This window comes from Bombina bombina, chromosome 1 (genome assembly GCF_027579735.1).
Source record: "Bombina bombina isolate aBomBom1 chromosome 1, aBomBom1.pri, whole genome shotgun sequence".
Taxonomy (NCBI): domain Eukaryota; kingdom Metazoa; phylum Chordata; class Amphibia; order Anura; family Bombinatoridae; genus Bombina; species Bombina bombina.
The window spans coordinates 200,240,927-200,257,717 of NC_069499.1; the positions used below are offsets into that span (position 1 = coordinate 200,240,927).

At 36.9% G+C, this 16,791-nt stretch overlaps 1 protein-coding gene across 1 annotated transcript in view; it reads right to left on the reverse strand.

Moving 5' to 3' along the window:
• Positions 1-16,791, reverse strand: part of SPTBN5 (spectrin beta, non-erythrocytic 5) — a 391,859-nt gene that overhangs the window by 322,368 nt on the left and 52,700 nt on the right. Inside the window, exons 20-24 of the mRNA XM_053697828.1 lie at positions 16,629-16,791; positions 13,530-13,646; positions 13,244-13,407; positions 12,800-12,932; positions 2,388-2,533 (exon numbers count right to left, since the gene is read on the reverse strand). The exon at positions 16,629-16,791 is cut by the window's right edge and continues 38 nt beyond it. Of these exons, the coding sequence (XP_053553803.1) occupies positions 2,388-2,533; positions 12,800-12,932; positions 13,244-13,407; positions 13,530-13,646; positions 16,629-16,791 (723 nt within the window). The remainder of the gene's footprint in view (positions 1-2,387; positions 2,534-12,799; positions 12,933-13,243; positions 13,408-13,529; positions 13,647-16,628) is intronic.

Sequence of the window (16,791 nt, forward strand, 5' to 3'; positions counted from 1 at the left end):
TATTTTTTGTAACTTAGTTCTTTTTTATTTTTTGTACTTTAGTTAGTTTATTTCATTGTATTTATTTGTAGATATTGTATTTAATTAATTTATTGATAGTGTAGTGTTAGGTTTAATTGTAGATAATTGTAGGTATTTTATTTAATTTATTTATTGATAGTGTAGTGTTAGGTTTAATTGTAGATAATTGTAGGTATTTTATTTAATTTATTTATTGATAGTGTAGTGTTAGGTTTAATTGTAGATAATTGTAGGTATTTTATTTAATTTATTTATTGATAGTGTAGTGTTAGGTTTAATTGTAGATAATTGTAGGTATTGTATTTAATTTATTTATTGATAGTGTAGTGTTAGGTTTAATTGTAACTTAGGTTAGGATTTATTTTACAGGTAATTTTGTAATTATTTTAACAAGGTAACTATTAAATAGTTATTAACTATTTAATAGCTATTGTACCTGGTTAAAATAAATACAAAGTTGCCTGTAAAATAAATATTAATCCTAAAATAGCTACAATATAATTATAATTTATATTGTAGCTATATTAGGGTTTATTTTACAGGTAAGTATTTAGCTTTAAATAGGAATAATTTATTTAATAAGAGTTAATTTATTTCGTTAGATTTAAATTATATTTAACTTAGGGGGGTGTTAGTGTTAGGGTTAGACTTAGCTTTACGGGTTAATACATTTATTATAGTAGCGGTGAGCTCCAGTCGGCAGATTAGGGGTTAATTATTGTAGGTAGCTGGCGGCGACGTTGTGGGGGGCAGATTAGGGGTTAATAAATATAATATAGGGGTCGGCGGTGTTAGGGGCAGCAGATTAGGGGTACATAACTATAATGTATGTTGCGGCGGTGTACGGAGCGGCAGATTAGGGGTTAATAATAATATGCAGGTGTCAGCGATAGCGGGGGCGGCAGATTAGGGGTTAATAAATATAACATAGTGGTCGGCGATGTTAGGGGTACATAGGGATAACGTAGCTGGCGGTGGTGTACGGAGCGGCAGATTAGGGGTTAATAATAATATGCAGGGGTCAGCGATAGCGGGGGCGGCAGATTAGGGGTTAATAAGTGTAAGGTTAGGGGTGTTTAGACTCGGGGTACATGTTAGGGTGTTAGGTGCAGACGTAGGAAGTGTTTCCCCATAGGAAACAATGTAGCTGCGTTAGGAGCTGAACGCTGCTTTTTTGCAGGTGTTAGGTTTTTTTTAAGCTCAAACAGCCCCATTGTTTCCTATGGGGGAATCGTGCACGAGCACGTTTTTGAAGCTGGCCGCGTCCGTAAGCACCGCTGGTATCGAGAGTTGCAGTGGCGGTAAATATGCTATATGCTCCCTTTTTGGAGCCTAACGCAGCCCTTGTGTGAACTCTAAATACCAGCGGTATTTAAAAGGTGCGGGAGAAAAAAAGCACGCGTAGCTAACGCACCCCTTTGGCCGCAGAACTCTAAATCTAGCCGATATTTCTCATATGTTAGCAACTTTTGGATATATCAATTTAATTTCAGATTAGCAGTGGAGATTAGGATTTACTACAAACTCTGCTAATCCATTCAGTATTTTTAATTTATAAAGATGTAAAAATATAAAAAAAATTCCATACGGTCAAATGAAGGATTTGTACACAAAATGACAGTGAAAACGACTTTATCTATCTAGGTTTGGAGATATAAAGTTTTAATTTGGCAATTTTTGATGCTGCCTACTAAGCCAACATTATATGGTAAGAAAGAGAATATGCTATTTTCAATATCAAATCAAAATAACTTATTTCACCTTTTTGTTACTTTAATGTAGAACACGCAGAAAATAATAGAAAAAGAACAACCCTAAAATGTTTTTTCATGATTCAGATAGAGAATGCAATTTTTAACAACTTTCTAATTTACTTCTATTATCAATTTTCTTTTCATTCTCTTGGCATATTTTGTTAAAAAGCAGGGATACAAGCTCAGGAGTGTCCACGTGTCTTGAGCACTATATGGCAGCAGTTTTGCAAGAATGATATCCATTTGCAAGATGACACTAGATGACAGCACTATTTCCTGCCATGCAGTGCTTCAGATGCCTACCTAGGTATCTCTTCAACAAAGAACACCATGGGAACAAAGCAAATTTGATAACAGAAGTAAATTGTACCATGGACAGCGCTGTGGAATATGTTGGCGCTTTTTAAATAAAGTATAATAAAAATAAAATGGAGACTTTTTTTAAAATTGTTTTCTCTTTATCCCTTTATGAATCCCCTTAATTACCATTAAGAGGCTGCTGAAGACCGGAATGTCTTTGCTCTATTAAGCGTTAAGCTATGTTTTTACTATAAAAATATTATCATTTAATAAATATATAAGTTACAAATTCTAACTGGGGACTTAAATTACCGCAGCTCCTTTTGCCTTTGAAGAATTTGCATTGATTCTGAGTGTCCTCGGTCCAGCAGGGTATCAGCAAGATGCTGGCAGGCAGACATTCTCTGACCAGCCGTATCCTTCTGGTGCTGGAAGGTGCTAAACTTCGCCTGCAAGTTCTGTGAAGACAAAAATGGTGAAGAAGGAAAGAGTTCTTTGTTATTCTGCATTGCTGAATTTTACATAACCCTCTTCTGCCTACCCAGTTCATCTATTTGTTTCTCAGTAGACAGAATGCCAATCAGACTGATTGTACTACAGTGGCTTCAAAGTGTGTGCTCCTGATTTCTCCTATGATCTGGGGTAGCAACACAGAGAGGACTCACACGTGCAAAGCAGGAGACTCACGCGTTCTGGTTCTCAGCTCACAGGAGAGGACGTGCTTTGTAGCTAAACCCAATGAGCAGCCAGAAGCAACATCAAATTCAACAATGCAAGATTCATTTTTAAATTGAGAATTCAATTCAGAAGTGGGGTAATTGTATAAAAGGAAGATTTTTCTTTTATTTGTTTAGGCCGTGCTTTTAAATAACCATTTATAACATGGTAACAAAATTACAATAAAGCGTAGGTGCTGGCCCATTTTAGGTTAAGCACCCTGGATAGCACTTGCTTATTGGTGGCTACATTTAGCATAACCTCTCTGAGGAAGCGATAAGTGAAACGCAACCGCGTCAGGGGCATTTTTTTTAACTGGCTTATTACTTACATACAAAACATATATTTACTTGGTACGCTGAAAGACAAATCTCAGCCACATTTGGATACTATTAATCTAGCAATCCTAGAGTGTTTTCTGTGGTTAAAGGGACAATCTAGTCAAAATTAAACTTTAATTATTCAGATAGGACTTGTAATTTTAATCAAATTTTCAATCTACTTTTATCATCAAATTTGCTTTGTTCTCTTGGTATTCTTATTTAAAACAAAACCTAGGTAGGCTCATATGCTAATTTCTAAGCCCTTGAGGGCTGCCTCTTATTACATGCTTTTTAAATTCCTTTTCACAACAAAAGACTGATAAGATCATGTGGGTCATATAGATGTGTGTTAATGCACAAGGAGTTATTTAAGAGTTAGCACAAGACAATACTAAATGCAAGTCAATAGATAATAAACAGTCACAGTCATGTGATCAGGGGGCTGTCAGAAGATGCTTAGATACAAGGTAATCACAGAGGTAAAAAATATATTAATATAACTGTGTTGGTTATGCAAAACTGGGGAATGGGTAATAAAGGTATTATCTATCTTTTAAAACAATAAAAATTATATTGTAGACTGTCCCTTTAACAGTATTTACATCCTCAACCAGCCTGGTTATTATTTTATACCCAGTTCTTAAAGTGGTATATTCAGTTTAAACTGGAAATGGCTCTCACTTACTAGTATTGAAGCCACATACCCAGGCTGGTTTATGTCTCCCAAAGACAATCACAAGATTTTAAATCACAAGTAACGTTAAGTAGATATAAAGCAAACTTACACTTACGTTTGCCTCACTGATACTGCAAAATGTATGATACTATACTAAAGAGTATGAAAAACAAACAAGGTGGTCTCCTTGTTTGTTCCTGTTCCTTTTTAAACAATAAAATAAGGAATTTTTTGCAAGGAGACCACCTTGTTTGTTTTTCATACTATTGCTAGCAAGATGGCAGTTACTTGCGCCGGTCTCCTGTTTCCTGGGTTTCAGTGCTGGATACTACTGTATTTTGTACATTTTACTATACTAAAGAGTTACAGTCAATCATCTTTATATCGACACAATTCTGATAATTGCAATTCCAGCTTCAATCACGCTGCTTATCTAGTTTTTACTGGGTCGTTTTCCATTTCTTAAAGGGCAAGCATGCTGCTATAAGCACAAGTTTCTGATGAATTCTACTCATCAAGTGCAAATAACTTGCCCCCCTATTTTTGATATTAATGAATATTTGCATATGATCTTAAAGCAAGTAATAAAGTGTTTTTAATTTTACTGGGCAGCAAATATTTGCACTTCTCCTTTGCTGTCTATTGAAACTCCTTTTTTTCTTAAGCAATCACAATAATAAAACCTAAGTTTTAACATTCAGTTTTACACAACTATTGTTAAATGCCAGAGGCATTCTTTTTACCTAAACACTTTAGGTTATTTTGTTGAAGCATAACCCAGGTTCTGACTAAAAAATGGGCAGTCTCCTAAGCTTTACATTCCTGCTTTTTAAATAAAGATAGCAAGAGAACGAAGAAAAATTGATAATAGAAGTAAATTAGAAAGTTGCTTAAAATTGCATGCTCTATCTGAATTATTAAAGAAAAATGTGGGTTTAGTATCCCTTTAAACAAAACATAATTTATGTAGGAACTTACCTGATAAATTCATTTCTTTCATATTGGCAAGAGTCCATGAGCTAGTGACGTATGGGATATACATTCCTACCAGGAGGGGCAAAGTTTCCCAAACCTCAAAATGCCTATAAATACACCCCTCACCACAGCCACAATTCAGTTTAACGAATAGCCAAGAAGTGGGGTGATAAGAAAGGAGCGAAAGCATCAAACAAGAAATAGGAATAATTGTGCTTTATACAAAAAAATCATAACCACCACAAAAAAGGGTGGGTCTCATGGACTCTTGCCAATATGAAAGAAATGAATTTATCAGGTAAGTTCCTACATGAATTATGTTTTCTTTCATGTAATTGGCAAGAGTCCATGAGCTAGTGATGTATGGGATAGCAAATACCCAAGATGTGGAACTTCCACGCAAGAGTCACTAGAGAGGGAGGGATAAAATAAAAACAGCCAATTCCGCTGAAAAAACAATCCACAACCCAAATCAAAAGTTTTAATCTTTATAATGAAAAAAACTGAAATTATAAGCAGAAGAATCAAACTGAAACAGCTGCTTGAAGTACTTTTCTACCAAAAACTGCTTCTGAAGAAGAAAAAACATCAAAATGGTAGAATTTAGTAAAAGTATGCAAAGAAGACCAAGTTGTTGCTTTGCAAATCTGATCAACAGAAGCTTCATTCCTAAAAGCCCAGGAAGTAGAAACTGACCTAGTAGAATGAGCCGTAATCCTTTGAGGTGGGGATTTACCCGACTCCACATAAGCATGATGAATCAAAAGCTTTAACCAAGACGCCAAAGAAATGGCAGAATCCTTCTGACCTTTCCTAGAACCAGAAAAGATAACAAATAAACTAGAAGTCTCTCTGAAGTCTTTAGTAGCTTCAACATAATATTTCAAAGCTCTTACTACATCCAAAGAATATAAAGATCTATCCAGAGAATTCTTAGGATTAGGACACAATGAAGGGACAACAATTTCTCTACTAATGTTGTTAGAATTCACAACTTTAGGTAAAAATTTAAATGAAGTCCGCAACACCGCATTATCCTGATGAAAAATCAGAAAAGGAGATTCACAAGAAAGAGCAGATAACTCAGAAACTCTTCTAGCAGAAGAGATGGCCAAAAGGAACAAGACTTTCCAAGAAAGTAATTTAATGTCCAGAGAATACATAGGTTCAAACGGAGGAGCCTGTAAAGCCCTCAGAACCAAATTAAGACTCCAAGGAGGAGAGATTGACTTAATGACAGGCTTGATACGAACCAAAGCCTGTACAAAACAATGAATATAAGGATGATTAGCAATCTTTCTGTGAAAAAGAACAGAAAGAGCAGAGATTTGTCCTTTCAAGGAACTTGCAGACAAACCCTTATCCAAACCATCCTGAAGAAACTGTAAAATTCTAGGAATTCTAAAAGAATGCCAAGAGAATTTGTGAGAACACCAAGAAATGTAAGTCTTCCAAACTCGGTAATAAATCTTTCTAGACACAGATTTACGAGCCTGTAACATAGTATTAATCACTGAGTCAGAGAAACCTCTATGACTAAGTATTAAGCGTTCAATCTCCATACCTTCAAATTTAATGATTTGAGATCCTGATGGAAAAATGGGCCTTGAGATAGAAGATCTGGCCTTAACGGAAGTGTCCAAGGTTGGCAACTGGCCATCCGAACGAGATCTGCATACCAAAACCTGTGTGGCCATGCTGGAGCCACCAGCAGTACAAACGAACGCTCCATTAAGATTTTGGAAATCACTTTTGGAAGAAGAACTAGAGGCGGAAAGATATAAGCAGGTTGATAATTCCAAGGAAGTGACAACGCATCCACTGCTTCCGCCTGAGGATCCCTGGATCTGGACAGATACCTGGGAAGTTTCTTGTTTAGATGAGAAGCCATCAGATCTATTTCTGGAAGTCCCCATATCTGAACAATCTGAAGAAATACCTCTGGGTGGAGACCATTCGCCCGGATCTAACATCTGGCAACTGAGATAATCCGCTTCCCAATTGTCTATACCTGGGATGTGAACCGCAGAGATTAGACAGGAGCTGGATTCCGCCCATACAAGTATCCGAGATACTTCTTTCATAGCCTGAGGACTGTGAGTCCCACCTTGATGATTGACATACGCCACGGTTGTGACATTGTCTGTCTGAAAACAAATAAACGATTCTCTCTTCAGAAGAGGCCAGAACTGAAGAGCTCTGAAAATCGCACAGAGTTCCAAAATGTTGATTGGTAATCTCGCCTCCTGAGATTCCCAAACCCCCTGCGCTGTCAGAGATCCCCATACAGCTCCCCAACCTGAAAGACTCGCATCTGTTGAGATCACAGTCCAGGTTGGACGAACAAAGGAGGCCCCTTGAACTAAACGATGGTGATCCAACCACCAAGTCAGAGAAGATCGAACATTGGGATTTAAGGATATTAATTGTGATATCTTTGTATAATCCCTGCACCATTGGTTCAGCATACAAAGCTGGAGAGGTGTGAAAACGAGCAAAGGGGATTGCGTCCGATGCAGCAGTCATGAGACCTAGAATTTCCATGCACAAAGCTACCGAAGGGAATGATTGAGACTGAAAGTTTCGACAAGCTGAAACCAATTTCAGACGTCTCTTTTCTGTTAGAGACAAAGTCATGAACACTGAATCTATTTGGAAACCCAAAAAGGTTACCCTTGTCTGAGGAATCAAGGAACTCTTTGGTAAATTGATCCTCCAACCATGTCTTTGAAGAAACAACACAAGTTGATTCGTGTGAGATTCTGCAGAATGTAAAGACTGAGCAAGTACCAAGATATCGTCCAAATAAGGAAATACCGCAATACCCTGCTCTCTGATTACAGAGAGAAGGGCACGAGAACCTTTGAAAAGAGCCTTGGAGCTGTTGCTAGGCCAAAAGGAAGAGCTACAAACTGGTAATGCTTGTCTAGAAAAGAGAATCTCAGGAACTGATAGTGGTCCGGATGAATTGGAATATGAAGATATGCATCCTGTAAGTCTATTGTGGACATATAATGCCCTTGCTGAACAAAAGGCAGAATAGTCCTTATAGTCACCATTTTGAATGTTGGTATCCTTACATAACGATTCAATATTTTTAGATCCAGAACTGGTCTGAAAGAATTCTCTTTCTTTGGTACAATGAACAGATTTAAATAAAACCCCAGGCCCCGTTCCAGATCTGGAACTGGCACAATTACCCCAGCTGACTCCAGGTCTGAAACACATTTCAGAAACGCCTGAGCCTTAATGGGCTTACTGGAATGCGTGAGAAAAAAAAATCTTCTCACAGGCGGTCTTACCTTGAAACCTATTCTGTACCCTTGAGAAACAATGTTCTGAATCCAATGATTTTGAATCGAATTGATCCAAACATCTTTGAAAAATCGTAACCTGCCCCCTACCAGCTGTGCTGGAATGAGGGCCGCACCTTCATGCGGACTTGGGAGCTGGTTTTGATTTTCTAAAAGGCTTGGATTTATTCTAGACTGGAGAAGGTTTCCAAACGGAAACTGTTCCTTTAGGGGAAGGGTCAGGCTTCTGTTCCTTATTCTGACGAAAGGAACAAAAACGATTAGCAGCCCTATATTTACCCTTAGATTTTTTGTCCTGAGGCAAAAAAACTCCCTTCCCCCCAGTAACAGTTGAAATTATAGAATCCAACTGAGAACCAAATAATTTATTACCTTGGAAAGAAAGAGAAAGCAACGTTGACTTAGAAGTCATATCTGCATTCCAAGATTTAAGCCATAAAGCTCTTCTAGCTAAAATAGCTAAAGACATATACCTGACAACAATCCTAATGATCAGGGCCGCCATCAGGGGGTGACAGGGGTGACTCCTGTCAGGGGCCCAATGGGCCAGGGGGGCCCCATGAGGCAAGAACTAAAAAAAAAAAAATTTTTTTTTTTTACATTTTGGCAGCCACCAGTGGGTACTACAGCAGAGTGCTAACTGAGCATGGAAAATGTTATTACAAGGAGTAAAGTATTAGCATTTGAGAGGATTTCTGAGTGTGCACTAAACCACTATGCACAGTGTGAGACAGACTTGGCACTTTGTTTGTAGAGTGTGTGCCTGAGTCAGACGGCAGATCACTTTCATTTGCAGAGGAGGTAGGACTTACTTAGCAAATCTTTTTTATTTCTTTGTGCAATTTCGGATTGTAACTTCAGTGTGGTAGTAGTTGTATGGTGGGGCCAGGGGTCCATAAAAACACATTTTTTTAGCAGCAGTGTATTTATGATTATTTGACAATGCTGTAGAAATTCTATATTTAAAACCATGCAGAAATGTTTCCTCCTCAATACACAAATGGTAGGTGCCCTTTTTGTTACATACAAACAAGCCCAAATCCTGCATTTAACCAGATCTAATGGTATGAGTACCACAGCTTATGGTTCCACCAAGACCATATAGAGTACAGCATTTTCAAAATCCATAAGTACAGCTGACAGATGGGAACATTTGTACACTATATTTGAAGTTGTGCTCTTGGTTGGGGAAAATGGGGAAAAAACAAAACAAACAAACATATGTCAACCTTTTAAAAGTACTTTTCTTTATCTAGCCATCTACCCAGATCATTAATGTACAATTTTGAATTCACAGAATTATTTTTGTTTACACGTTTACAAATATGATTCTTTAAAAAGTGATCTCTTAATTTCTGCAATTTTTTTTATCATGCATGTCACACACTGTTGATTTAGGGGATGCAAGGTGCATAAATGTTTCCTCCTGTGAGTGTTTCTGTGGGTGTCTGTGTTTATGTCTTTGTGCTTTGGTTTATGTCTCTATGAGTGTGTATGTATTTTTTTTCTGTGGGTCTCTCTGTGAGGGTGGGTGTGTATGTCTTTGTGCATTTTCTGTGGATGTCTGTGAGGGTGTGTGCATATGTCTTTGAGCTTTTTCTATGGGTGTCTCTGCGAGGGTGTGTGTATGTTTGCCTTTGTGTATTTTCTCTGGATGCCTCTGTGAGGGTGGGTGTATATGTCTGTTTTCTGTGGATTTCTCTGTGAGGGTGTGTGTTTTCTGTGGATGTCTCTGTGAGGGTGTGTGTGTGTATGTATGTATGTCTGTGTTTTCTGTGGATGTCTCTGTGAGGGTGTGTGTTTTCTGTGGGTGTCTCTGTGAGGGTGTGTGTATGTCTTTGTGTGTTTTCTGTGGATTTCTCAGTGAGAGTGTGTATGTATGTCTTTCTGTGTTTTATGTGGTTGTCTCTCTGTGTGTGTATGTCTTTGTGTGTATGTCTTTGTGCATTTTCTGAGGCTGTCTCTGTCAGTGTTTCCTTGGGTGTATATTCAAGTTTGAGTTTGTGTGTGTCCATTGTCTGTTCCTTTTTAGTACATTTTGACCTTACTACTGTTATTCACATCTTTCTACAGACTTTGAGACCTTTACGGAAGTCACCAATCCACCATTTAACCTTTAAATTATTGTTTAGGCAGTTCAGGGCCCTTCCTTCAGCCACTGCACGCTGTTGTCATCATTTAGTTGGCATCTTCCTTTACAAAAAGATAATCAGAACTCCATATTTTGTTTTCTAAATCTCCTTTTTTTTACAGAACTGTAGTCTACCTCATTACTTGTCAGGTCAATGTAATCAAGTGCTGAGTGTCTGTGTCTGAGTGCGTTTGTGTGTTCCTTTACGTGTCTGCTAGAGTGTCTATATGTGAATCCTTATGTGTGAGTGTGTGTGTGTTTCAGTGTATGAGTGTGTCTGTGTGTTTGTATGTTTGTATGTTACTACCTTTACAACATTTCCAAGTTTAAATAGACACTTTAGAAAAAAGTGCATATATACGTTTTAGTCACTTGGTCAAAAATTGTACATGTCAAAGGGGGGGGGGGGGGCCCTGATCAATGGTTAAGTCAGGGGCCCCAAAATTTCTAGTGGCGGCCCTGCTAATGATATCAAAAATGGCATCACAAACAAAGTTATTAGCATGTTGAAGAAGTTTAACAATGCTATAAGCATTATGGTCCGACACTTGTTGCGCTAAAGCCTCCAACCAGAAGGTGGAAGCCGCAGCAACATCAGCCAAAGAAATAGCAGGTCTAAGAAGATTACCTGAACGTAAATAAGCCTTCCTTAGAAAGGATTCAAGCTTCCTATCTAAAGGATCATTAAAAGAAGTACTATCTGCTGTAGGAATAGTAGTACGTTTAGCAAGAGTAGAGATAGCCCCATCAACTTTGGGAATTTTTTCCCAAAACTCTAATCTATCAGACGGCAAATAAATTTCTTAAACCTTGGAGAAGGAGTAAATGAAGTACCCAGACTATTCCATTCCCTAGAAATTACCTCTGAAATAGCATCAGGAACTGGAAAAACTTCTGGAATAACTACATGAGGTTTAAAAACCGAATTTAAACGCTTATTAGTTTTAATATCAAGAGGACTAGACTCCTCCATATCTAATGCAATAAACACTTCTTTTAGTAAAGAACGAATAAACTCCATCTTAAACAAATATGAAGATTTATCAGTGTCAATATCTGAGGCAGAATCTTCTGAACCAGATAGATCCTCATCAGAGATAGATAAGTCAGAATGATGGCAGTCATTTAAAAATTCATCTGAAATATGAGAAGTTTTAAAAAAACCTTTTACATTTACTAGAAGGAGGAATAACAGACAGAGCCTTCCGAATAGAATTAGAAACAAATTCTTTTACATTAACAGGAACATCCTGAACATTAGATGTAGAACCAACATCAGGCAGCGTCTTTCCAGAAGTAGATTCTGATCCAGGGTCAGGTAGTGACATGTTGCAATATGTAATAGAAAAAACAACATATAAAGCAAAATTATCAAATTCCTTAAATGACAGTTTCAGGAATGGGAAAAAATGCAAAACAAAACAAGCCTCTAGAAACCAGAAGCAACTAAAAAGTGAGACTGAAATAATGTGAAAAAACTGGCGCCAAGAATGACGCCCATATTTTTTGGAGTCAAAAATGACGCAACTACGTGAAAACTTCCGGCGTCAACTATGACGCCGGAAATGACATCATTCTCGTGCCAAAAAAGCCTCGCGCCAAAAATGACGCAATAAATTCTAGCATTTTCTGCACCCGCGAGCCTAACAGCCCACAATTTAGAAGAAAAAAGTCAATTGAAAATTTTAAGGTAAGAAAAATATTTTATTCATATGCATTTTCCCAAAAAATGAAACTGACAGTCTGAAAGAAGGAACACTGATTGGCCTGAATCATGGCAAACATAAGTTTAAAACATATATTTAGAACTTTACATATAAAGTGCCAAACCATAGCTTAGAGTGTCATAAATAAAATAAGACTTACTTACCCTAAGACACTCATCTACATATAGTAGATAGCCAAACCAGTACTGAAACGAGAATCAGTAGAGGTAATGGTATATAAGAGTATATCGTCGATCTGAAAAGGGAGGTAGGAGAAGAAATCTCTACGACCGATAACAGAGAACCTATGAAATAGATCCCCTAGAGGAAGACCATGATATTCAAATATGCAATACTCTCTTCACATCCCTCTAACATTCACTGCACTCTGAGAGGAAAACCGGGCTTCAGTCTGCTGCGAAGCGCATATCAACGTAGAAATCTAGCACAAACTTACTTCACCACCTCCATGGGAGGCAAAGTTTGTAAAACTGAATTGTGGGTGTGGTGAGGGGTGTATTTATAGGCATTTTGAGGTTTGGGAAACTTTGCCCCTCCTGGTAGGAATGTATATCCCATACGTCACTAGCTCATGGACTCTTCCCAATTACATGAAAGAAATGTCTTTTAGGTTCCTGATAAAGAAAAAAAGTTACCAGTTAGTGCAGTTCAAACTATGGGACCTATTACAACCCATTAGTTTGACGTCATCTTGGGTGGTATTTATCTTCCTTTTCATGACAAACCATGCAAACAGCCAATATATCCAATCAGAAATAGGCTAACACCTTTTGCTATGTTCTTTTTTTTTAATTTGTCAGGCTGGAATGAGATAAATCTGATATTGAATATAAAACATTCCAATACAACGAAAGGACTCACCAGGACTTGTTCATAATCATTGCCATAGTCATCAGAACTAGCCATCTGCCTTTGTTGGTTTATCCATTTATGCAGTTCCCCTGACTCTCTAAAGTACTCATGCAAAGCCAATGTCTCCTCCAGCTTCCCCCATCTGTGCAGAGATATTAGCAAACAAGTGGTTAAGGATTTATATGTGTATTCTATTTTACCTTGGTATATAACTGATAATTTCCTTTTGTTAAAGCAGGCAGTAAAAGATAGGCAAATAATCTAGTATGAGTCTGGTTGTGTGCCACAGGGCACCACTAGGAGAAGTAAAACTAAACCATGATCCACCTTTTTGACATAAACATACTACTAGTAATACAGATCATACATGAGGATATAAAGGAAAGATCTTCTACATGCAGTTCGGGTAACAGAGCTTTATATGCCCAATACCTACATTCTAAAGATACACACCTGACTGTAGCAAGGTCCTGAAGGTCTCTCATTTGAGAACTGATTTTTCTTACTGGTGCATCCACCTCATCATATTGGAAGGTTGAAGGAAGAGACAAATTCTCTCCAGTGTGGCCCAGCTCCGAAGCCAAGTTCTGATACAAATCAATCTCCTGCTGGATGTCCTAGGTAACAGATAGAAACAATTGTGCAAACCATTCTAATATAGAGTATCTGATCTAATGATGTCACCGAGGAGTAAGGACAATCAGGGAGCTTTAAATGAACAATTACTACTGTGTATTACCTTGTGCTTCTTCATCAGCTTGTGTGTGGTCACTTCCTCTTTACCCACATCTTTGCTGCTTACTAATGGAAGTTTTTCTGCAATCCAGCTCTCCATATCTGACACATCGAGAATGAACTTTATACAAGGAGGACAAATGGGCAAATGTTACATTTCAGCATACGATTTGTTTTCTTGCACTGCTTTAGCTAATGTCTTTATAAATGGTATTGGCTGCCCTCTATTTTTTGTTATTAGAAAGGCAAATGGCTCTCCAGAATTCATGAATGGAGGGGGGGTCTCCTACCAGCCAGGGGACACATTCCTGCCAAATAGTTCATCCAATCATTGAAGAGAGAGAAATAATGACAACAATTTACAATCTAAAAGTCATAGATCACCCGCTTTAAAGGGACAGTGTATACTATAAAATTGGTTTCCCCTTAATATGTTCTCAGTGACTCGTTATACCAGCTGCATAGTATGGGAAATTTCTCATTTATGTATTTTTTGAATATGAAAAAGCTGTTACTGCTAAATAAAACCACAACCCAATGAAATGGGCTGAGCTTGTATTGAGAGCAAATCAGGTTATCTTATCTGTCTAGTTATTTATACAAAGTTTTCCTTATCTTACTTATCACTGTTTACTCAAACACCAATACATAGAGAAAACAATGGAAAAGGAACATTTAATACCTCTCTGTAACAACCCCCACTGGGAGCATTATTTTATTTAAACCTTCTTGTTTACATGTTTTTATTTGTAACCATAACTTTATATATAAAGTTATATTACATATTAAGTTCAGAAATGTTCAGTATAGGTGGGGATACAATAGGCAAAATCAGTTATTTTAAATAAAGGTGAATGAGCTAGTTGTAAATAATTTAATACACTCCAGTAAGTAAAATGTATAACTGGGAACATATTACAGGAGAGAAAATATTAGTAGTACACTGTCCCTTTAAGAGAAAATTAAAGGGACACTGAACCCAAATGTTTTCGTTTGTGATTCAGATAGAGCATGCAATTTTAAGCAACTTTCTATTTTACTCCTATTATCAATTTTTCTTAATTCTCTTGCTATCTTTATTTGAAAAAGAAGGCATCTAAGCTAAGGAGCCAGCCAATTTTTGGTTTAGACACTGGACAGCACTTGTTTATTGGTGGGCAAATTTATCCACCAATCAGCAAGAACAACCCAGGTTGTTCACCAAAAATGGGCCAGTATCTAAACTTACATTCTTGCTTTTCAAATAAAGCTACCAAGAGAATGAAGAAAATGTGATAATAGGAGTAAATTAGAAAATTGCTTTAAATTGCATGCTCTATCTGAATCATGAAAGAAAGAAAAAATGTGGGTTCAGTGTCCCTTTAAATGTGAAGAGCAAATAATAAACAATTTAATCACCAACAATGTTTTTAGGGGAAATTCCAGTTAAACAACAGTACTCATTTATCAATCAACCCAAAATTCAGGTTTTGTCCTGTGTCAAAGATAAAATATGAAACAAGTTATTAAACTGTCATCTGATATATAAAGCAACCTGACATTCAGGTTCCCTTACAGACGTTCAAGCATCATTGCCCATCCTGTTATGGTAAAGTATTCTCTCTGGATAGAATGTCCCAGGCCGGTGTTCTATAGATGTGTTTTTGTCACCTACACCTCATCCCAGTATGCAGAACTCATAAATTAAAGTATCTTGTCTTGTGTCATGTTTTGTTGTTTTAAACCTGCCGGTTGTTTCTTTTATTTCTCTGTAACTGATTTTAAGATTTTTTCTTTTTTTCTTAGAGTGGAATGTTTAATAGAGGGACTTTTTCCCATATTTATTAATTTGTTCTGTTTTGTTTTAAAGGGGTTTTTGTGATTCAGTATCCTTCACAGTGGAACTGCTCCAATGCGCCAACAAGTGAACCGTTAAAACATAAATGCTATGGATTATAACAGAGAGTGACCAGCAAATTGTGGATATGATGAGGGTGGGTATAATTCGTGTGGCTTGTGCACTAAAGCCTCTTAGCTTACATTGTATAAAATTAAAGGAATCACTAGCTATAAGTTGCTGTTTCTTGTGTACTCTACCGCATACACAGCATGCCTAAAATATAGAAGTCTTGCAACAATGCAAGTTTTAGAATGTTTACATTTATGTTTTAGCTAATATGCATCTTCCTCTTTCATTTTAATTATATATAAAATTAGCCCTGGATTAAATTATCTGCATGAGTATTCTTAAAGGGACAGTCTACACCAGAATTTTTATTGTTTTAAAAGATAGATAATCCCTTTATTATCCATTTCCCAGTTTTGCATAACCAACACAGTTATAATAATATACTTTTAACCTCTGTGATTATCTTGTATCTAAGCCTCTGCAAACTGCCCCTTTTTTCAGTTCTTTTGACAGACTTGCAGTTTAGCCAATCAGTGCCTGCTCCCAGATAACTTCACGTGCACGAGCACAGTGTTATCTATATGAAATATGTGAACTAACACCCTCTAGTGGTGAAAAACTGTTAAAATGCAATCTGAAAGAGGTGGGCTTCAAGGTCTAAGAAATTAGCATATGAACCTCCTAGGTTAAGCTTTCAACTAAGAATACCAAGAGAACAAAGTAAAATTGGTGATAAAAGTAAATTGGAAAATTGTTTAAAATGACATGCTCTATCCGAATCATGAAAGTTTATTTTGGAGTAGACTGTCCCTTTAAGCAATGTCCTCATCAATTTTCTAACGTCAATAATGTAGATGAATCCAGCCTTGATAATAAAAAGGACCTTTACTATATTATAAGCATAGGATGCAAGTCGCTGTAATAAAGTCTGTAGATCTCCTCTACATATCATTAGATTCTTATACAATTTTAATATCAATGAAAAGATACAAGCTTATTAAATCCATAGATAGGTATTAATCACAGGTCCACTACTTTAGTATGAGAGTTAACACCATTTTAACATACTTTATCTTCAATAACAAAGACACAAGTTAATGAATTTCATATCTCACTTGGTAAAACCCTTTCAATCTTTCAGTTAGAGCAAAAACAGCAGTTGTTTGGAATAAGTATATAGTTGAATTGTATAAAATGAAGTATTTGGGTCCTCACCTGCTGTAAGATGACAGATTTCTGCAGATTCTTCATTCTCTCCTCACAGGCCTTCTCTAAATTTGACCATGCATCATGTAGCTCCTTGTTTTTCATAGATATATTTCGGGAATCTGGATGATTTCGCTCAATTAAGTGTTTGCCCATTTCCATTACTTTCTGC